The sequence below is a fragment of the Apostichopus japonicus genome, chromosome 7, assembly GCF_037975245.1.
Source record: "Apostichopus japonicus isolate 1M-3 chromosome 7, ASM3797524v1, whole genome shotgun sequence".
Classification (NCBI taxonomy): domain Eukaryota; kingdom Metazoa; phylum Echinodermata; class Holothuroidea; order Aspidochirotida; family Stichopodidae; genus Apostichopus; species Apostichopus japonicus.
In genome coordinates this window covers 20,717,499-20,742,375 of record NC_092567.1, presented here as the reverse complement: position 1 = coordinate 20,742,375, position 24,877 = coordinate 20,717,499, and the positions used below count along the sequence as shown (strand labels likewise).

Here is a 24,877-nt window from a genome sequence, read left to right as displayed (position 1 = left end):
ATAACTGCAGACGACAATCTAATTTTTCTGTTAAACTTACTCATTACTCCAAATATTTTCAATCCGTCCTTCTTCAATCACAAATTATGCATTCTATTGTTCTTTTTTTTATATATATCAGAAGCATCATGTATATAACAATAGGTTCTTTGTCAAACAGATTGGTTTTATTATACTGACGGCTATGCAATATAAACATATCCTTTGTCATCTGATTTCTCTTTTGGCGTCAAGAAATTGACATTTACTTCATTAATTACTTTTCATATTAACTATTTGATAGCTTTATAAATTCCACAATTGTGTTTTTTCTCCCTTCTTCTTCTTCCTTGTTATGTATTACAAATTCTCTCATTTCTTTCCTTAATTTCTTAAAAGCTTAAACACGCCTCACTCGGTTCGCTAGTATAGGTCATAGACATAGATGACTTTGACTTCAGCCTCCCCCCCCCCCCAACCCCCGGTAACACTTAACAAGTGATAACTTGAGATCTCTTTAACTACCGACACAGGATTACCTACTGTGAATTGCTCTGCAGATAAGATCTGTAAAAAACTCTTTGGTGATGTGAAAAGGGATTAAAATCATCATGGGGAGGTTTTACTAAAGTTCCCTATTATTTTGGTGAGAGACCAGAGAGAAAAAAGATAAAACCTTTTTTTTTCTCTGCTTTAAATTTGCTTGCGTGTTATATAATGCCGTACGAACAGTATGGATTCGAATTTTTTGGGGGGAAATTCCTTGATTTCGTATCACGGCTATGGTCGATCGAACAAGCACAAATAAAAGACATACCATATAGATACATATGACTTGACAGAGAAATATTGATTAATTTTGAAGAAAAAAATATCCAGATCACTTAAACATATTGTTATTGACATATTGTTATTGACAAAGAAATTGCGTCAACAGAAAAACAAGGAAACAATAGTTCCCTAATCGTTCTCTTGTGTTTTTTTTTTGGTTTTTATCCTTATATTAACTTTAGTATTTTTTTTATTGGGTTGGGGTGGGGGTATTTAGCCTGTGAAAACATTTTAACGTGCAGGCGAAACAAAAAATGAAATTTCCTTCAAAGTATTGTCCATTTCTTCATTGAAAAGAGAAAAAAAAATACATTGTGGCAAACAAAACGCATTTTGCAAAACTGTCTCTTTAAAAGTAGGACTGATTCGAGAAATTAAACAAAACTTTCAACAGTCGCAATGCTATACAGTGGGTTAATTAGAAATAACTGACCTTGTTCTGACATTGGTAAAATATCAGCTTTAAGTAATTAGTTACTACGTTATCTATGAGATGGCTTTGATGATCAAAATTGACCTTTTTTTGTAAGCCTTGTTTCTCTCAGTTAAAATAACACTTTTTGCATTCTTTATTTAAAAAAAAGTCTTATTTTTTCCTTCTGTGTTTTTCCCTTCTTTTGTTAGAATAATAATAACCACAGTTCTTGTTCGTTGAAAAAGTATAAAACAAAAACGAAATAAATACATGGAGCTACCTAACACACTTCTTGCCCTATGGTTTAATTCTAGCAACCTCCATTAGAACCTCTGTAATGACTGGTGTGTGATAAGCTTACAAAATTTACCTCCCATCAATCCACTCACTTAACACCCTCAACACCCACCCCACCCCACCGCACCGCACCCCACCCACCCACCCCTCCCAAACTTTATCTTATTTGGATGAATACTAACACGTTGCTTAAACGATTCTACGAGATCATTTAAAATTTCCCTTTCAAATGTTCTTTTATAACCCCCCCCCCTTCTTCCCCTCCCGCTCGCCCAGCAAATATGAAATATTTTCGTTATGACACATTTGTGTTACCATCTTAGTTGCTTCCAATATCAATTTGATTTTCAAACTGAAACAATTCAATATTTACTGTTTAGCATCATTACAGAACGGGGTGGTGGTGGTTTGGGGTGGGGGCTGGGGGGGGGTTGGAATATTACGATCATGAGAATTAAGGAAAGTTAGTGTAAGGGGCAAATCAGAATTGAAATAAGAATAACATTACATTGATTATCAAATGTGAAAATATAAATAAATACAATTACTATGAGCTAAATAATCAAATTGTCGAAAAGGTAGTCGAATTTCCTATACGAAATTCTACGTTGATCAGTTAAAAATAAATTCAAACTATAAGATTACTGTAACTTTTATTCATGCAAAGAAAGGTCTAAATTCAAAGACTTAACAACAACAACAGCAGTTACAAAAAGAAACAACAAACAAACAAACCAAATAAATAAATGTAAATAGAAAAAAACTTACGGCCGGCTTTGGCACTGGGTATTTGACAGAGTAAAAAGAACGACAGCATAACTATTGAGATGACACAAACGAGTCTGTTTGGTTTTTGATTGGCCATTACTCCTGATGTAACAACCGTTAACAAGTGTTCGAAATAACACCCTTCTTTAAGTGACCTTTTCTTTCTCAAAAGCACGTTAATGTTCCCGTTTTGTCCTTGGTTTCACAAAAAAATTCACTTAAGAACTTCAGTTTCCTTCATTTGATAATTGGTTGAGGAGTCAAATTGAAAGTAAATATTCTCTTGCAAAATTTCCTCTCCCTATATATATATATTCTTCTTCTTCTTCTCCTTCTTCTTCTTTCCGCGTTTCTCGGTCTCTCTATTTTTTCTTTCCACGGAGGTGTAGTATCCCAACTCAATCAATCCTTAAATGAAACGATTCCCATTCCAGCTTTCCTCTTATAAAAAAAACTACTTCTGAAGATAACACCGGCAATTCCTCCTTTTATATCTTGCCCCTAAAAACATAATAAAAAAGAAACTTTGATATTGTGTTATACCGGAGTCAATCCCCTGTATTATATGTTCAGCTTGAAAATTAAGGGTACATTTGTTCACGCTACGTTCAGCAGTCAAATACATACATACTACTATAAAAAATATATAAAAAAAACCCGTCTGCTTCTTGCATCGAACAACATGTCAGAGCTTTAAGGCGTAGATTTGACTGCGCATGAGCAGATATGATGCCAACGGAGAGACCTTGGTTACGAGTTAAATGACGGATAACAAGTTGTTTGATAATTAAGAGCTGCAACACACATTTTGCTCTTTCATTTTGTCTTTTTGAAAAGCATAATGACAAACGCAGCTGCAAAATGAGCTAGACAATTGGAATGATGAACCGTGGTTTCCCTCAATGAAGAAAGAAGGGTAAAAAATCACACAGAATTGGTTCGTTAATCTTATTTTGCGTATTGGTTTTTTTTTTGTATCAATGAGGTATATAAGTAAGTAATGGGAATGTTGTCATTGCTTTCGTCACGTATTGGACTCTAATATTATTTAAGTGTAGGTAATAAAAATACACATTTGTTTTTTGACTGGAACTGAAAAATGGTGCTCTCATTATTATGAGACGGTATCGCCCAGGCACGTCGCTACGAAACACTGAATATTCATATATATATATGACAATTAGAAAATACACATTCAACCTAACACACACATATAGATATACACAACACTAGTATGTGACATATACATACACACATAAATACATACACACAAATATACATATATAGATATATATGTATCTATATATATATATATATTATATATATTTATATATATATATATATATATATATATATATATATATATATATATATATATATATATATATATATATATGTTAGATGGCATTAATTCCAGGTGAAGAGTGCTCAATATACCTGGGTATAGAGCTGGATAGATATAAATAATGTACACTCGTACAAAGTTTGCACTATTACTCGAGTTTCATGCTTCTTCGCAATCGTCAGATATATGATCAGGTTGTCTGGCTGTAGCGTGGTGCTGTTATTTTTTCCGTTTTTTTCTGTGTCGACACTTTGACAAAAGCTCAGTTCTTTTGTTTCAGCAGATTTTGGTTTCTCAGCCGAAGTATTTCCACCTTCTCCTCAATGCAGAGATTACACTGATCCGATGTACGCATTTGTGTATTAGATTCTCGGATTATTTTCCACGAATCTAATACATATATATATATATATCTAATATATATATATATATATATCTAATATATATATATATATATATATATATATCTAATATATATATATATATATATATTTATATATATATATATATATATATATATATATATATATATATATATATATATATATATATATATATATATATATATATTAAAACAGACATTAAGACATGATTGTGTTACTATAGCCTCCACTTAATAATGTCACATTACGTACCGATAGCAATGCAATAATTCTATCGTCGATGTCTGTGGCCGTTTATACAAATATACAGACTGTATTATTCATTAGCAGTTTGCCAATCTACACAGTACAGTCTGTGAGTACATCCACCTTTACTCTTAACCTCTTGCGTATAGTGCCTATAGCGTGTGACTGTGTGTTTCCTACGAAGACTGTCACGTCCATGACTTTTGATCAAGTATAAAACAGGGTGGAAAAAAAGAGAAGGAAAGAAAAATCTAAGAAAAAAACAAGAAAAAACACCACAACGTGACAGCTTCATTTTAGTTGCATTTTTCAAGCACCAATTTAAGGATGCGTACATTCTATGGGCGTAAAAATCTTCAGTGTGGTGAAATAGAAGAGCCTTTGCGCGTGGTTTCTTTCAAAATCTTGACAAAACTTCACTAAATGGGCCTCTCACGGATTAGTGTCTGAATTTTCAAGTCAATAGAATCAACCACCAAAAAAAAAAAAAAAACAGGGATGAAGATTGAAGCGATAACTAAACAGGAAAAGCAAGAATCTCTTATTGCTGTTATTTATGTCATTTCCCCTTCAGCTTTGTGTCTTTATTTTCCCCCTTTTTTTTTTGGTCTAGCTCAACTGTGCTAGATAAATCTAGTTCAACCAAATCAATGACAAACACCTATATGTTGTAACATGTGCAAGGTGATATGTATAGCCTAATGTACATGTCAGAGATATACAACCGTTTACATATACTCTTCATCTCAAATGGCGATTCTCTCTTTGTTCCTTTTGTTTGGCTGGTGATGAGGGGGGTTGTGGGGGTGGTGGGGTAGGGTGACCAATGTGCAGCTCTATATACGGATTGAAATTTCAGTCTGATAAGCCTGATAGCTCTAAAATAGTGAGATTGTTTCCCACTCACAAAAATTAAAAACTTTCAAAAATTTGGATAAAGACAAAAGTACGATCAGAAAATTACCAAAAAAAAAAGAGAAAGGAAGGAAAGAAAACTTCAAGGAAAGAAAAACACAGAAATATTGTGAGAACTTACAAGCGATAAAAACTAGAAAGGCATTCACAGAGATGACCAAACGACGGAGACACGAACGCACTTACATATACATACATATAACTACCACTCTAGAATGGGGAGGGGAGAGGGGGAAGGCTTGGGCATTAAGTTTCGGTTCAATGATCCAACAAGCGGCGCTTTAGCTGTGACATACTCTATAATTGGGGCTGATATCAATCCGCCCGAGTGTTCTCAGGAAAGGTGCCGAAAACAAAACAAACAGGGGAACACTTTCTTTTTATATATGTTATATCTAACAGGACCTGTTTTTTATGTGGAAAATGGAAGAATATGTAAAGCCAACCTTGGGTCAATGCAAGTTTAGACCAATTTAAGCCTCCCCAGGAGCAGCGTGTAAAAATTGTTTACTACTGATTGAAGAGGTTTATTAAAATCTTTTGCAAGGTCATGACAAATTGATGGTGTCATAAAATGGCTAACTTTTCAGCTATCCAGTGATGGGGCTAGGGTTTAGCTAGTGAGAACTTATACAAGGACTTAGAGACCACGTTACTTTGACGATTTAGCGCGTAATTCAATAGGGAAATCATATATGGAGGAATGCTATCCCTTTGGCATATTGAACCATGCAAGCGAGCAGCGCCTTTTGCGTCTTAAGCCCGGAGGCGTACCTGTTTCGAGCCGGTATGTGGGTGGGCCAATCCACCCCCCCTCTCTTTTAAACTTTTAACCCTTCAATATATTTATTCTTTCCAGATTGAACATTTTTGCTTGGTATATAGTTACATAATTATATTCGTCTTACCTTTACTACCTCATCTCCAACTTCGAATCAACAGTTTGGTGGCAAATATTTATTTCACAAACAAGAAGTGCTCCTCCAGTTGTATCAAAATGTTACCGTTTTTTTTCACTAAAGAAAGTGCTCTGACGTTGCAAATTTAAATGAAATTGTAAATAAAACTGTTGTTAAAAATATGACCAAAAAAAAAATCGTAATGAAAATTTGTCCTTTTGTCAAAAAGAGAAGAAGAAAGAAAACGTAAAACTGTTATTCTTTTATTTATTACGAAATGGAGAGATTATTCGGCTTTGTTTGAAAGCTTGATGAAACTGTGTGGTGAGTTGCCTTCAAAATCACAGGTCCCACTGCAACTACATGCAACTTATGTCCTCCACACCCCTTTGATTGAAACCCGCTTCCGACGACTCCGTGGACAACTTCCAATTCTTGTTGTTATTTTTGTTATTCATTGTGATCTGTTACCATAGTAACTTCCTATATTACCTCCCTTGTTACGAAACCGAAATTCACCCTCAAGTAATACTATAAACATCGCATTTGTTTTGGTCGTAATCAGTTACATAGTTTCTAAACGTATAATAACCACCCCCCTCCCCTCCCCCCCCACACCACCCCCAAGAAATCGACTTATTGCCCATGCATGCATTCGCTGCCTTATCTTTAACTGGAAATACACTTTAAAACAGGTCACGTTAAACTTAATATAAACTGCAATCCATCCGGGTGAGATATTTTTCCGTATCATTAACTCATTTGTCTAAGGCTCGTTGGCGCATTATCTCAAACATGATCGACAATTAAATTCGTGATTCTGTAACGGAAAGATAACTCCTTTCTTTTCCTTTCTTTCATTCTTCTAATCTTTTCTGGAATATTCAAGGCATTGCATGCTTGAGTTAAATTTTCACGTGTTGTAATCTCCCCCCCCCCCTCCCTCTGCCTCGAAATAATGCATATATGCACTATTCGTTGGTGACGTCAAAGAAACGGCATTGCCAAGTTCGTTACCTTTTCTTTCTCAATATCTTTTGTATCGTAAAATACCTGAAATAAATGTAAATCCTTAAACACATATGAGCTAATCATCATATAGGCTACGTAAGCGTAAGAAAGCAATTAAAGCTTGCTTCTAATCGCAAGGCCGTGTAGCCTATTACGAGATTCTAATTGGAACCATGATATAAAGGCCAATTGATGCAGTAGAACGCACTGTGAATCATTAGAAGAGTATATATCTGCTGTTTTTCCATGGCCATTATAAAGTCATAACTGTTAGCGAATCGGGAGGATAGAGGTAGATGCATAAAATAAAATATTCACAATTACTTATTCATCGCACACGTGAACATCCGGATAATTTCCGATTGGCATATATAAGGAGTTATCCATAGTCTGTTTCATGTATCATTTTGCTCTAGACTGGTTGAATGAACTGAGGGTATAAAAAAGTATCGCCCATTATGAAATGGAGGTGAATGAATTTCTGCGTTGCCTTCTATATAAGCGCGTATATTAGAGGGAAACTCTCCGGCCTTTCTTCACATGATATCTTTGTTTTTATTTATTTATTTTTTACGTTTATACTTTAAATTGCAATAGCATATTAATATTTTACTATATACCAGACAAAATATTATAGTCGATGTGGTTTTCAAAAGCCAGACAGTGGTTCTAATCCGGCCCACAAAAGATTTTAATCTGGCCCACAATGTTTCATTAGTCGGGTATAAATAGGCAATTGCCTTCAGCACTCTACACGGCGGCCTATACGTAATATTTTAGTTTGCTATGGCCAACCAATCTTTCTCTCTGGTCCTACAGGCAGGACATTATTGACAACTCAGCTCATACTACAAATAGACCTTGTACTATAAAATAAAATAATATAATAGCATCCATGTTGTAACGAACCACCACCTTTTTGCTGGGGGTGGGGGGGGGGAGAAGTCTATACAGTAGATGTAATTTTATCCAGAGGAGGGGTCGTAGGTAAAATAGAGGGTGCTCAGATGCAAAATGTTGAAAATATTTTGATATAACTTTTTAAACCAAGTATAAGTAGTACAGCAAAAAGCATTGAGATATGACAAACACTATTTACATTGACAGCTGATGACCGAGATGGAAACTTTTCTTGTATTCAGCATACAGATTGATCTCTACCAAAGACAACAGGATTCTTCTACTAAATATGGTACGCCTACAAGCCGTACATTAAGCAGGCATCATGCGATTTTAACCCCTATCTGGTTTGCCTCAAAATCATCTAACTAGACGACAGTTAATTTTCGTAAACTGCGCCTGGTCATTTCCCCAACATTACTGCATCCAAACCTGAAGTTTTTATTTGGCAATGAAACTCGACAATTGCGACATGCGACGTAGAACTTCAACAACGTAACCAAAAAAGTAATACCGATGATTCACAATGATACCGTCCATTCCAATAGCAACGTTGTATGTACCAACAGTACAACGTTCATTACACACCTTTGTTCACAGGCATATATGCAGCGACGTACATGACAACTCCAAAAGTTACCGACGCAATTAAGTCCATGGAGATGTGGTCGAGACTTCTGATTCTTATGCTCTTAAGCAAACTTCCAATTGCCAACAGCCCCTTCTATTCTTATGAGGCGAAACGCACATGTTGTCTAATAAGGCTGATCGGTGGGACGGTAGCTTATAAAACAAGGTTTCCACACATTGACCAATGGTAACTCCAATTGACCTTTGACCTAAAAACAATAGGCTTCTACTCAATGTGGTACTCCTATACACACCAAATATGGAGATTTGTCCAAGCTTCCCTTCTTGATATATCGTGTTTACAAGTAAGTCGCCTCACACACACACATGCATATTCACATACATACTTACATACACATATACATACACTGATCCGCATGAATGACTGTAAAGGTTACGATTTATCATCGAAACCAAAACCTTAGATATTAAACTATCAACTTGCAAATGTTCGGAATGATCTAACCATTGAGTCATCCAGTTATATCAGACGACACATCACATGTGTTGAAAGTTTGAAAGATACAATATTTTTCTTCATATTATCCACAGGCTTACAAAATGAAATTGGAGACTAAGTACGGTAATACATGAGGGAAATTGCAGATCGTAAAACAATTAAATTGAGAGATTTGTTTGCGGCTTTGTTTAAATTTGATTTTCTTTCGGTCTTTTTTTTCGTCCCTTTTTTACTTTTCCTATCTTCCTTTTTCTTGTAGATATTTAAAAAATTTAAACTTCAATGAATAATTAGAATAACACTCTTAAATCTCATTTTCATGAATTTTCTTTTGTTCAAGTAAACTTGATTGTTATGAACGAGATCAAGGAATTAAGTATACATCTGATTGAAAATTAATAAATAAATTCAAATGTAATAAAATATGCATTGTAAATCGATAATGGTTTAAATTATACGCCAGTAAAATAAACAATGAACAAAACAACATAAAAAAACATGTAAACCAACAGAATAATTATCCAGTATTTAACATTCTCCAACGAAATTTGCTTTAAGCGGGTGATAAACCTTTTAAGTATAAACTTCTAAAACGGTGGCTTTTTTTTATTTAAAAAAGAAAGACGCGCGAATAATAACCTGATCAAAAGTTCATTCACCACTAAGAGAAAAAAATCGTCCCTGACAGAGAGCACTTTGTAAGTTAATCGGTGATTTATCTTGCGCAAAGGTATATCTAACCAAGAGAAGTCAAGGAACTCTATAGATCATGAAGAACACTGAGAAATGATTAAGGCTGAGTTTCTTTATCCCGTTGTTACGTTGTAACGTAACTTAGAAGTAATGATAAAAACGGTACTGTGAAATTATTTCTTCATCATGAAAGTCATTTTGACCATGTATATACATTCAAGTGAAAGTGAAAGATAGAAAAGTGACCTTTTCTTGAAAAGTCATATTCAATTGTAATTTAAATGTGTGGGTATTGCTCACAATGAAGAAAAAACTGTAAATAAAAAAAAAGTGTCCTGTTGTTGCGAAGCAAAAACGTTTAAAACGCAGCCTGCAGAGGTTTCTCGCAGACCACACCCCCTCCCAGACCACACCCCCTCCCTTAGGTGGGGAGTCGACTTCAACGACAGAGGGCCAAACCCCACCCCGCCAGTCCCACCCCTTTTTTCCTGGATCCGCCACTGAAAGGGAATTGATGAACGCCAGTCATTCTTGTATATAGGAGTTAGTTAAATACTTGACTGCCTTCCATAATAATAATAATAATAATAATAATAATAATAATAATAATAATAATAATAATAATAATAATAATAAAAATAATAATAATAAATGAACTTATAAAGCGCTAAAATCTACGAAGTATTCAATAGCGCATGTACAACCCTAATAGAACGCCAACTTGAAAAAAAATGAGTCTTCAAACAAGACTATGGGAGAACTCCGCACAGATATGGGCAGACCATTCCAGAGTTTGGGCCCGGCTGATGGAAAGGCACGGTCGCCATAGGTTTTCAGTTTAGTTCTGGGAACAGTGAGAGTGAGTGTATTGCTAGAACGTAAGGTATAACGAGTATTGACCTGGAAGGACAGATCGTCTGACAAATAGGCGGGTGCCATTCCATGAATGCACTTATACACCAGGAGCAGTACTTTGAACTTAATTCTGAATTCAACAGGCAACCAGTGCAAAGAATAAATATATTGTATAAGATCATGTTTACGTTTGAGTTTTACAGCTTTCCTAAAATGTAAATTGTTAAGTAAGAAGAAGAAAGAGGACATGAGATTGTTGGAAGTTCCGTATCACCCTGTTCTATTTTTTTGGGGGGGGGGGGAGGGCAATTAATTCTTCCATATTGATATCAATTACATGCTCATTAGTTCTCTCTTTTGATTCATAATAATCGTTCGGGTGTGGATGTTTTACATTGTTATGTGGTTACCTTGTGAGGGCCGATTTTACGGGGTGGAGGCGGATATGGGGAGGGGGGAGGGGGGTTGACCCCCATATTATTGTTTTTCCAAAATGCGTACGTTTTTATAACACAAGCACACAAAGACCGATACACCTGCAACATTTTAACTTTTAACTTCACAACAACAACATTGGCTACGGACCTGAACAGTGTCAGGAGAAGGTCAATATTGGGAGCCGGTGAGGAATACAGGCTAAAAACTTGATGACTCAGTTTCTGCTATCAATTGCAGCTTGTTTGATGTAAATTTATTCAATGAAAGGTGTCCGTGCCAATAAGGATTGCTGTGTTGTCCTCACGCGGAGTTGTTTCATTACAGAGCGATTTCACACTTACGTAAAAACTGTTTCCCGGAAGATAGTAAGACGTAAAAAACTGTTTCCCGGAAGATAGTAAGACGTAAAAAACTGTTTCCCGGAAGATAGTAAGCATTATGTTTATTGTTATGCCCCCTTGTTCAGGAACCCTTAGGCACAGCTGCAACGTAAAACGTACATCTATATCTAGGGATGTACAGACGGAAGAAGCAAAGAAAGGGCAGAAATAAGAAATTACCGACAAATGAAGGTCTTTAATTCTATTAAGTTTTATATAAATTTCAATTTCAACCCATTATACAAGATCATGCTTCAATTTTGTAAGTCACCATCTGGTAGCCTAGCCTGACATAATGTACGTTGCTCATCGGTACCCGTTACGCGAGGAAAATGAAATCGTAGTGACAGCCTATACAACACGAACAATTGCTAAAGACTACAGAACCAATTTGACGAAATGAAATATGCATCGACACAAAGATTTACCGCTACCAAATTCCATTCTAAAACTGTATTTGTAGCTACCATGAAATACAATATATTTTCTTATCAACTATATTTATTTATTTTGCCATTGGTGAAGACACTGTAGTAGCCAATGCTACAGTTAAAGAAAGTGCAGATTGATGGTTAGTTGTAAAGAAAAGATAATGGACTAACGGGCGAAATACCATGATTTCGTGATGAAGAAATAACATATGTATGCCTAAGCAACCTAGGCTACTTCTGTATGCAATTCTTTTCCTGGTGTTACTTTATATATTTTCAGTGCAGAGTTGGCCAAAAATGGAAGATAGGTCTAGGAATATTGTTACGCAACATTGCCAAAATCACTTGATTCTAGCCACGGTAGATATTTGTAAGAACGTTTCATAATAATTTGAGGCAGGATAAGTTGAGAAAAACAGCTAAAAAAATAGCTAATTGAAATATAAATCAAATGAAATTGAAACAATTGACTTTGAATGCATACAGCACATAACAATAGGAATACTGATGACATACAAGCAGATTGAATTCATTCTTGATTGATTTCAGTATATTGATTGTGTTCTCTTTTGCAGTACATTGCATGACAGATTTCACGGTCCAAGAGGTGGCTAACAATCCAAAACCGTTTGCATCTTTCAGAAAGAAACATTTTACTACCTCATCTGCTGTCTTTGTTAAACAAGGTACCGTACGCTTGTGTGTATATGTGTGATTTTTTTCACATGTATTTATGCATGTATGTATTTTAGATCCTCCTGCAAGCAGGAACTCGCGAAGAAGCCATCATGGGCTTATCAAAGCCGCAAGCTGACCGAAATCAGTCTCTTAGATTCATATTTAACGTCCATGATTATGAATTGTCAATTGTCAACAACTCTGTAACTGGACGACATACATTAATCTTGGTGTGACTCGAACTCAGGACCTTATGATTGAAAGGCACTAAGCTAACACTCCGTTGGGTGTTCTACACATGGGTGTTCTACATCAAGTGCATGAGATAGAAAACACTGTGAACAACTTTTTTATCTTGTGACAGTGGTATGTATGATTGCAATCAAGTTGCCAACTCAAAGCATGGGACATTTTAGTGTGTTTCCTGGACTGGATATATGCTAAGAAGGGGATTGTATGCTACTCTACTGTACCTGAGAATACTGGCCATCCTAGCACCATGGTAGACATGGAACTAAACTAAGGGTGCTACTAAAACGAATGACAATTGCGTTACACATAACGAATGACAATATGTTGTACACGCTTAAAAATTGCGTTGACTAAAACAAATGACAGTGAATGACAGCACAGACATTTGCTTCAACCGGATATCACAGTTCAGACTTTGTGGGTATATCAAAGCCACGCAAACCGAGTGGACACAAAGTGGGTGGCTTACAGGTCTAGTAAAGGACAAGATACAAACGCACCTTATACAGTAGTAAGCGAAATTGTTAGTCTGATTTTAAAAAGTAAATTTAACATCATTTTTTCAGATATTAATTGTTACAAATTAACAATACTATAATCTTGAAACGGCGAAAAATTTCAGGAAGAGCCCTTATATTGGACATTTCTATGAAAAAAAAAAGATTTTTTTTTGGGGGGGGGTGCAAAAGTGACTGGAAATGGAGAAAATTATAACTAATAACTTATTAAATTAACTATAGTAATAACTTATTACTAAATTATAATGATAATAACTAATAACTATAACTAATAACCAATAACCGCATTTACTCCACTCCGTCAATCTCTTCTCACCACCGTCCTTCGTTGTCATTCGTTGTTATTTGCTGTCATTCGCGAATGATAATTAACCCTGTACAAAGTCAATTGTCATTCGGTCATTCACTGTTATTCGTTTTAGTTTGTTCCTCTAAACTAACATGTTTTTCTATCAATGCTGACATGTCAAACAGCTTTAAGAGTTGTCTGTCTTACCCCCCCCCCCATTCCTCTTGCCCTCCCATATTGACACCTATTGATATGTACAAAGCATAATATACTGTATGACTGTTAGCATAAATTGTCCAAATTTTTAAATTGTATACATTATCCAACATGAAATTAATTGTCTATAGTAAATGTCTAAGGTAGCCCTTTTTACTTAGTATGTAAGTGTCATCTGCAAATAGTTTTGGAAAGATGGATCCTCCACAAGGAAATGAAGTTTTTGCTTCTTTTTGCACATTATATTGTAGGTATAACACTTGAGGCTTTAATTAAAATGCCATATACAATGTTCAGAAAGTAATTCAATGTGTACACAATAGAAACTGGAGTTAGAACCATATATGTTCAAAAAAGTTTATTTTACAGTTTACAACAATGAGTCAAAGTCTGTTACGTACTTCGTACATTGTCTAAGTTTGCAGTCAAACTTTCCCAACAAAGGCATGAAATATAAGAAAAATGTGAAAAAAGGTCACTTGAAATCTCCTTGGCAATAAAGCTCTCTAGAGACTTAATTGCATGCATATCATAGCAGTGGGTCCAAAGTAGGTATGGACTGCTGGTCAAATTTATGGACTACCTCTTAGATTGTCTCCTACCCATTAAATGGATGATTTTGCACCACTACCGCCACCCCCTCCCCTCCTTACCCTCCCCCTCCAACAAAAACAAGTTTACAAAGCATAATATAGAGCATTAAGTAGATATATCTTGTACTGTATATACTGTATATTTGTTGACTGCTCTCAAGGTGACTGACTTCCTTCTATTCTTTCCTCTCAGCTGTGGACGAAATTCCCGAGCGATCGGAGGATGTGATGTCGATGGATGCAGACGTCGAGAATTGGTACGACCGAGATCTGTCCGACTTTGACTGTGAGGTTGGTTCCTACGGACAGTTGCAATCGGTGAATGACCAGAGATCAAAGAAATATGGTAAAGTAGATATAAGAAAACAACATTTAAATGTGAATTTCAGTTCTTGCATTGACTGGCATTGCCAGTATTTGAAAGAAACAGTCAAATATTCCCAGGTCAGTACAAAGTGAAAGCAGACAAAACACGAGAGATTTTATACTGAAGCTATTAGTATACACTGCTATGAGTGGAATAGATGCATGATGTTAAAACAGGTCTTGCATTTGAACTTCTGAAATCAGAAACTTCAATTTGGCCAATAAAAGGTATTATATAGCAAAACCACACTCAAAATGCAGCATATGACATAAAATTTAAAAAAAAGTAGAGAAAACAGGGAATTGAACCATCTTCCACTGGGAAAATGTCAGGGACCGCACACTAGGTATCATTTTTGCGGAAAACTCACAGATAAAATCTCATTCCACCCACATTATGCAGTCATAAATATATTCCCCTGGAAATACTTTAGCTGAGGGCATATCTGTCAACAATAAGGTAAATTTCAAACTACCACACCTGAAGTAGTAATGAAAGCAAATCGTTTCACTTATCAGCATGGGGCTGTTTCCCATTATCGGAGCTGTGAGAGGATTATTACACATTGCCAAAAAAATGGTTAAATATAGAGCTTGCTAACATTTGCAAGGAATAATTTTATCTGGTACTGTAGACAGCATGTCAAAAATGTTATGCAAAATACTGTATGCTGTCCGTTCAAAGATGTATCTTCGTATATAAAGAAACACAGGCGTAAGATGCTGGACGGGATGTATCCCCCAACCACCCCAACCGCCCTAACCTAACAAGATATTTCCGTAAAAATTTGGGCAACATGCTGATATTGTTTCGAGCCTTGCATAAAAAACTAAACTGCAATAATCTTGTTTGATTACATTAATTCGGTAAAAACCTCAGCCTCAGGTAATTAGACTCTGACTTTCTAAGCTTACCCGACTAATCTGACATTGATGTTGGAGTTTTGGCACAGTTGGCACTCTGTACCTTCCTTCTCTGTCTGTCCAAGATATGTCAATATATTTGACTGTTGACATTCCTTATAACCGATTCGAATTTCAAAGGTGAGGAGGATCTCATCAGTACCCGCTTCCATATTGGTTACATTTTCGGGCAAATCATTACCGCCCCCCCCCCAATCAAATTAGGCGCTTGTGCCCATGTATAGGAGAGCTTGTTTCACAAACGCTCTACATTAACCCTAAAATATCGATTAAAATAGTGAACACTTCCTCTCACATATTATCTTTTGCCATTGGAGCGATTCGCACTTCAACCCTGGTGGCCAGTCAAGGGATGCCTTAGGGGCCCTGGTGGGGTCTACCGGCAATGTCCCAGTAGAGGCCCAGGGGGGGGGGGCGAAACCCCCTGAGGCTCTGGGATTTTAGAAAATTATGGGACATTAGAATGAAGAGCTGTTTTGAAAGGAAATGTTGGGAAAAAGATATTCTTAGATATCTGCACTAGTACTGTGACTGAAACTTTTGAAAGTACATCCAAATTTGTTTGTGGTCCCCCTTCCAACCTAGGTTATATGATTTTTTATTTTTTAAATTAATTATGCCACGTAATTATGGTACCCTTTTCGGTATTTTGCATGATGGAGGTTGAAAAGCACAGAAGGTGAATTTACTAACCGTGATGTATTTAAATATGCGTTACTGTCTGTGGCCTAGACTCACTACACATCCAAAACAGGATTATTTAGTTTAATGTCCCGCCCCCTGCTAAGTAATAATTTTGACCTTTACTATTCTAGGTGACACAGTGCAGGGTTGGCAGAGACCCATCCACTCCACCAAAAAAAAAATCCTATTCACTCGAGGCCCTTATCACTGTATTGGGGTTACCAACCTTAATGGCCGAAAAGCCCATCGTGTCCCCGACATTCAAACTTGCCAACTTTCTACTCCGCCTGGTGGCGTAAAGTTTGAGAAAGATACGACAATGTTCACAAATTTCTCACGGGCGTTCTCAAAATGTTTCCAGGCTACCAAAATCTCAGGACGAAAAAGCCAGACGGGCTACTACTTTTTAAAAATAATTGTCAAGCAATGTATTAAGGGATTCCAGAATTGTTAACATGACAAAACATGACAAAACACAGTGTGATGCGGTAATCAAGACAATTTTTTCGGCGAGGCGGCCGTCTCTGTAATTAATTACCACAGCAAACCCTGATATGCATCACACATTGAAAAATGCACATGCTCCAGAATATGAAATTAAGAAAAAGATGAAAAGTTTCACTGTATCTCAGAGCTGTGTAGATGCTTGGAATCAAAACAATATGATGCATAGTACAGTATAAAATCAATCCTTTCTTGTCGATATATCTTGATTTATTATGAATGGTAAACGTACAAAATAACTACCATCACGTCACCTTACATATACTTAAAACATTCAGAAATGTCATGATTGTAATGATGTTAGTCTCTTTGCTGGCAAAAAATTGCTTTTTTTTTCTTATTTTTTTTATATTCCTTTTCCATGCTAATAAAACCATGTTAATATTTTAACGTACAAAAAACTACCATCATGACACCTACATATACTAAAAAAAATTCAGAAATGTCATGATTGTAATGATTTTAGTCTCTTTTCTGGCCAAAATGTCATTCTTTTCCTTATTTTTTTTTTGATATTCCTTTCCATGCTAATAAAACCATGTTAATTCTTTTATTATTATTTATGATTATTCTACTCGGAAGGTAAAAACGACGACTGTCGTAACCAAAGAAATGCCGAGTCGCAAGGGAGGGATTATCCCACAGACCTGTGGTTTATCTTAGCTGATTTTATCCATCCGGAAGATGTCGGCCGCTTCTCGGCTCTCTGTAAGGGTGCCTTTCATGTCACCAACTCTGCCGGATACTGGAAGAAGCTTTACAAGAGGTCAGCAAACAAACTTAACGCTTCTCTCTTTACTTCGAATTACTAACCAAATGCAGCTGTAGATTACTATTTCTTTGGCTTCACTTTGTTTCTTTCTCTTTGAGTCATTTTTTTCCAAGGCTAATTATCACCTATCTACGTGCATAGTGTGTCGTCCTTGTCCCTTCTCTTTTCAGATCATTCAAAACTTAAAATTTAACCCATAAAATGTCACTGGGGGAGATCTGTTTGTATATTCCATCATTTAATCTTTGAATCTTGACATTTCAAAGTATCAAATGAATCCAAGCAGGTGTTTGACATTCAGTCAAATTTGTGGTCCCTTTTCTTTCTTCCTTTCCTTCTTTCTGTTTTTTCTTTTCCATTTAATAAGTAAATGAATAATAGAAAAAAACTGACTTGGAAATTTCAGGCAATGGAAAAGATCAAAAGAAATTTATGACCAGAGCAAGGATTTGAACCATCGTCCCTCCGGCTTAAAAGCCCAGTGTTTATACCGACCAAGCCATCCAGGCCTTAGTTGATGGCGATGCCTATATAGCAATTTCCTTGCTGGGGGCGCCGGTCAGAAGTCAAAGTTCTTTGCGTACCATGTGAGCAGGGATTACGCTCAAATTCGATGCATTTTTTGTACAACCCTGAAAGTGGTAGGGTAGGGAATTTTCATGCAATATTTGGCTTGTTACAAAAGTTTTGTAAGCCCCTTTGATGACTTCTCCCGTGTTTCTTGATTCGTTTTTTTCTCTTTTTTCACAGATGGTGGAGAGATAAGGTATCCCTGCCGGGCCATCTCCATCCCTACTATATACAACACTCGCAGGGGTGCCTTCGGTCAAGAGTGATTAGCGCCCTCTATCGCCTCTACCCACCATTCAAGGACAGAAATCACGTCGGGATGTTAGACTTTGAACTTGTGGAATCTATCGGCCTGATAGGGTCGACGTGCCTGTACTCTTGCTCTCAAGGATCCGCCGGCAATCACTTTCACCACTTCATAAAATTTCGGCATCTGCCATTGGCACAGGAACAGAATCTACGGAACAGCCTGATCAGGTCGCCGTCCCTCTGGGCGAATCCCAACGAGGGCGAGACCATATTGAAAGTGACGTGCCCGGGCTTCCAGCATTTTTCTTGCGAGGAAATTATGGGACTGCAGCTGGTTTCCATGTCGTTGAGCGTCGGGCACGATATGTGTTATAATCGACTGAAATTGGAATTTGTGAGTAACTTCCACCTCAAGAGGCGAAGTAGCAAAGAGAATCGCACGGTGGTGGTCCTGGAGCCGGTAATCTGTGTTTCCCTTTTGAATTGGTGGCATCCCGCATTCTGTGACACTTTTGCGACTCCGTCAGGACAAAGAAGTGGGTTTCCGTCGACTGGCGGAAGTCTATGGGATGTATAAAGTTTAGTGCCGTGATGGGATAGTCTAATTGCTTAAGGTGATTTTATACTGGAAGTTAAAAACCAAAACATCAGCAATTTGTTTGCAGATATTTTATTTTATTTTTTTCTTCAAATTTGGTGATATTTTGTGATAATGCATCTGGCAACAGCAGTGAAAGTGAATGATGTCATCATTGCAATTCAACTGCCAAAAAAAATGAAGAGAGTATTGTATTTTCTTTATAATGTGCAAATCATATATATATTTATATATATATATATATATATATATATATATATATATATTATTTTTCTGGAATATGAAAAATTTTGCTTACCACCAAGAAATGTTTGAGGCCTACTTTTTGAGTCAAGGCCCATAGTTTTGCTGACCGTTTATCTATGGGCAGTACTGCTACTCGGTCGGCTAATTTTCTTTAGTGTAGCTGTCACAATACACGTTTACTGCCATCATCTGATATTGGTTAAAAAATATTGTTTTCATACAAATTACATCTACTATAGTCCTTTGTGTAATAAGTCCAACAGAAATATATACTTTTCTGTCTATCAATGTTTGCATGCATCAAATGTCAAGAAGAACCGTTTTGCAAGAATTCTCCAAGTATTCTCAAGTTGTCACCTAAAATCAATTAAAGTTCTCTGCATTTGTATTCCTATTCATTTTGAATACTTTATTAGCACATTGTTATTTGCATCATACAACAACAATCAAATGATATTTTGGCACTCCACGTACAAGAATGGAGAAGGGGTGGGGGGGAGGGGGTTGGTGGGTAGGGAATGAGAATCAGGCATCCAGGCAAAGGGTGAAGTGGTTGGAAGAGGGACCTATACGGTCTATAAACATTTACGATACATTCTGTCAACGTAACCATTGTTGCATGAACCCCTTATCAGCATCTTCAGTGTGTAGACCTACAAAGGTACAAAAATAACAATAACATAACATTCTACTGTGTCGTTCAAGTCTGTTTCATATAGATTTATGCTTTCCAGTCTAAAGTTCAGAAAAGAACATGGCAGGAAAAGTTAAGACTTGTAAGCAGACATATATGTGCACCAAATAATTAAGCTGTGGTACAAATTACAGTAGTACAACATGATCAATTTGTTTTCATTCGTCATTGAAGTCATGTGTTTTAGAATGGATAGCTATGACGATCAAAATATGTAAGTGTTTTATGTATGTATCGTGGATCAAGTTATTGACATTAACCACGAAAATCAGTACTTTTAATTATTGTTTCACATTTACATTTTTATCTGAACTGAGGAGTATACACAGTTATGTTGTCTGAACATTTGAAAAAAATAATGCCAAGTTCTTTCTGAAAGCAAAATATCGCTTTTCATGGGATTTGATTGTAACTATTTTATCCAAATGATTCATTACAAAATCTTACTGATTTTATTTTGAGTTGATTAGCCGGTGACTGCATGATCAATTTATCACAATTTTTAAACGGTCTTAGTCTGTAGAATATGCTGTTTTTGTTCCTCATGACAAGTCAGTGACGTACCAACCAGTGGGAGGGAGGTAGGGGAGGGGGCGGGGGTAAGTTGTAGTTTTTTTTAAGGGGTGGTAGTTTTTATTTTCTTCCTTAAAGGGGGCTGGGCGCATAAAACATAAAACCAGAAGGCCCCCAAATATGATAATAATTTGAAAGATATGTAAATATAAAATAAATTCTTTATATACGTATGTATACTTACTACATATGATTGTATTACCACTTCTATATGCGAGGGTATTTCTACACGATATCTGTGATTAATGAATATACAATATATATGTGACGTCACAATAACTATACTTGCATATGATTGGATTATATTTCGCTTATTGGTCGCGCACTCGAACAACACACAAACTAGAAAAAAGGGGGAAATCATAACATGATCAACTGGTTCTGAAAATAAGTTGTCGGCGTTTTGACCAATTGAACGAGAGAAAAAATCGTTTTATATGAACATTTAAAGGTTCAAAATAAATAATAGGCTTTGGTTTTACCTCTGCTATTTTGTTTACACACTGAAGTTAGCTTATATTTGTCTAGCAGTGTGAGGGATATCTCGAACGGTCTTCACGCAGATTGGCGTCTTGTGTTTGCAAAGTTTCCAACTCTTCCGAAGTCTAAATTTAATACATACTAGGCAAACATTTGTTAACGACTTGTTTGTTTCTTCGTATTACCCTTTTCGCAAATAACCCCAATCATGTTGTTGACATTGCCACGAAAATCAGTACCTGAAATGTTTCAGAGAATCTTGTTCGAAGATAATTTGAGTTCTTTAAAAAGCATCGAGCGCCCTCTTTTACAAGATTGTGTAATGACTAGCAGCATTAGGCATATAATAAGAATTAAACGGGGCTAAGGATCGGCCTAAAACATACACATGTGTTTTTCCTTTAAAAGTAACATAACACTCTGTTTTTTTTATCATTTGACTTTATTTGATCAGTTTATACTAATAAGGACTGTCAACAAGAGTCCAATTGCATAATCGAAAGCAATTTCCTCTAATGATTTCTAAAATCAATTTCATTAATTTAAGCCGTTTTGTCTCAGCATAGGAAAGAACTATACACACAAAATTAGTAAATCAACTTTCTGTAATGTGAAGTTCCATTAGGCAAAGAGTTTCCGTTTTTGATAATGGCCAGGTTATTCGATACTGCACGGAAATCCCAAAGAGAAGTGCTAAATTTGCAGGCTGCTATACGTAAAGGTTACTGATTGAAGTAACTTTCATCTTTTCAGCCACAAAGCCCTTTTTCAATTTGATGACATTACCAGGCGTTCGAATATATTTAAAAATAGCAAATTAAGTTTGGTAATCCAGGGAAGTTAACGCAACGACTGTTGTAATCTCCCCCCCCCCCCCCCATCTGCCTCGAAATAATGCATATATGCACTATTCGTTGATGACGTCAAAGAAACGGCATTGCCAAGTTCGTTACCAGAGAGTGCTCGATGCAAAATGATGATATATTTTGATATAAATTTTTAAACCAAGGTGAAGAATTTTCGACTGTTTATAGATTTTACCGCATACATACATGTTATATATTTATTTGTACTGTAAACTAGGAATTTTTGGATATTCTATCTAGCGCAGGTTCCAGAAGTATACGTAGTTGTGCCCCTGTAATGTACGAGTAAAAGAATAGACAATTATACATGTTTGTAATTGTTGAAACCATTACTGCACACAAATGTCTTAAAATATGTCCGCCCCTACAAGTTGTAAAATAGTTCATCTGTTCATTAACTTGACACGCAATTACAACCAATAACCATTTCAAACAACAAATTGCTGTATCGTGTTAGTTAATTAAATTTCCTTATCCCACAGAAAACATAGTAAGAAGTAATAAACCAGACAGCAAAACTGCAGTGTGGTCTCGATGATGCTACATGAATAATCTTATGTGAATGTGACACAGTTTGGCTGTATAGGGTATAGCAAGGATGAAAAACGTACTTCAATATAAGTAGTACAGCAAAAAGCATTGAGATATGACGAACAATATTCAAATTGGGAGCTGATAACCGAGATGGAAACTTTTCTTGAATTCAGCATACAGATTTAACTCTACAAAGACAACAGGCTTCTTCTACTCAGTGTGGTACGCCTACAAGCCGTACATTACGCAGGCGCCAGGCGAGTTTTACCCCCCCCCCCCTGGTCCCCAAGAATTTTCGTCTGGTTTGCCTCAAAAACATCTAACTAGACGACAGTTAATTTCGTAAACGGCGCCTGGTCATTTCCCCAACGTTACTGCATCCAAACCTGAAGGTTTTCTTTAGCACTGAAACTCGACAATTGCGAAATGCGACGTAGAACTTCAACAACTTAGCCAAAAAAGTAATACCGATGATTCACAATGATATTGTCCATTCCAATATAGCAACGTTGTATGTACCAACAGTACGATGTTCATTACACACCTTTGTTCACAGGCATGTATGCAGCGACTTACATAGCAACTCCAAAAGTTACCGACGCAATTAAGTCAATGGAGATTTGGTCGAGACTTTTGATTCTTATGCTCTTAAGCTAACTTCCAATTGCCAACAGCCTCTCCTACGCACATGTTGTCTAAAAGGCTGGTCGGGGGACGGTAGCTTATAAAACAAGGTTTCCACACATTGACCCATTTGACCTCCACCAAAAGCAATAGGCTTCTTCTACTCAATGTGGTACTCCTACACACCAAATATGGAGATTTGTCCAAGCTTCCCTTCTTGATATATATCGTGTTTACAACCAAGTCGTCACACACACATAGATATTCATACATACACACATAATAATAATAATAATAATAATAATAATAATAAATGAACTTATAAAGCGCTAAAATCTACGAAGTATTCAATAGCGCTGTACAACCCTAATAGAAAGCCAACTTAAAAAAATGAGTCTTCAAAAAGTCATACATACATACACCCACCCATACATACACCCATCCGCATGTGTGACTACAAAGGTTACGATTTATCATCGAAACCAAAACCTTTGATATTAAACTATCAACTTGCAAGTGATCGGAATGATCTAACCATTGAGTCATCCAGCTATATCAGGCGACACATCACATGTGTTGAAAGTTTGAAAGATACAATATTTGTCTTAATATGAGCCACAAGCTATCAAAATGAAATGGGAGACAAAGTAATACATGGGGAGAAAAGCAGATCGTAAAACAATTAAATTGAAAGATTTACTTGCGGCTTTATTTAAATTTGATTTTCTTTCGGTCTTTTTTTCGTCCTTTTTTTCCATTTTCTTGTAGATGTTTAAGATTTAAAATTCAATGAATAATTAGTATAACACTCTTAAATCTCATTTTGATGAATTTTGATTCAAGTGAACTTGATTGTTAGGAACGAGATTAAGGAATTAAGTATACATCTGATTGAAAATTAATAAATCAATTCAAATGTAATAATAAATATTGTAAATCGATAATGGTTTAAATTATACGTCAGTAAATAAGCAATAAACAAAACAACATAAAAAAACGTGTAAACCAACAGAATAATTATCCAGTATTTAACATTATCCAATGAACTTTAAGCGGGTGGTAAATTATTTTTAAGTATAAACTTCTAAAACGGTGCCTTTTTTTTAGAAATTCCAGTAGAACCCAGTTAAAAAATCAACTAGGTTCTATTAGGGCCTACTATGTTTAATTGGTTTTAACTGTGTTTAACTGGGTTCCAACTGGACTATGCTGTGCAAGAGCTAGGTTCAACTGGGTTTACACAATGTTCAACTGGGTTTGTTCAGGCCCAACTGAATTTGAACTATGTTTAAACTGACCCAGCTGGGGTTTAACTAGGTTTCACTGGTTTGCACAAGCCCAACTGGGTTTGAACTATGTTTACTGGTGAACTTGCCCTGTTGGGGTTGAACTAGGTTTCACACTGGCCCAACTGGGATTTGACTATGTTGACTGCTTTTATTTTAGGCGTAATTATCGAGAATATTATAATGTAAGTTCGTAAGCAGTAACCGTATCGTAATATATAGTCCATCGGGGCAGGCTTCAAAAAGTGCTTAAAAACGACTTTCGTTGCACATATTTAGTGCCAAGGTTTGTTGTTTGGAAGTTGTAGAGCAGGGTTGTCCAACCTATGGCCCGCGGGCCACAGTCCGGCCCGCCGCAGGGTTGCGTTCGGCCCGCCAGAGATGCTATACGGTGCAAAATTTTAGTGAGCAGATTTATTGATAACAATTTGAAGCTATTAATCATTCGAACCTTCTGGGTCCAAAAAATGCATACAGGTCAGTTT

General features: G+C 36.2%; 2 protein-coding genes across 2 annotated transcripts in view; one reads left to right on the top strand and one right to left on the bottom strand.

Moving 5' to 3' along the window:
• Positions 1-2,891, bottom strand: part of LOC139969686 (uncharacterized) — a 41,281-nt gene extending 38,390 nt beyond the window's left edge. Inside the window, exon 1 of the mRNA XM_071974830.1 lies at positions 2,291-2,891. Within this exon, the coding sequence (XP_071830931.1) occupies positions 2,291-2,387 (97 nt within the window). The 5' untranslated portion in view covers positions 2,388-2,891. The remainder of the gene's footprint in view (positions 1-2,290) is intronic.
• The window catches only part of LOC139969679 (transmembrane protein 183-like), a 148,007-nt gene extending 127,594 nt beyond the window's left edge, over positions 1-20,413 (top strand). Inside the window, exons 3-6 of the mRNA XM_071974819.1 lie at positions 12,452-12,562; positions 14,616-14,768; positions 17,483-17,666; positions 18,423-20,413. Of these exons, the coding sequence (XP_071830920.1) occupies positions 12,452-12,562; positions 14,616-14,768; positions 17,483-17,666; positions 18,423-19,068 (1,094 nt within the window). The 3' untranslated portion in view covers positions 19,069-20,413. The remainder of the gene's footprint in view (positions 1-12,451; positions 12,563-14,615; positions 14,769-17,482; positions 17,667-18,422) is intronic.
• Positions 20,414-24,877: the final 4,464 nt, after the last annotated feature.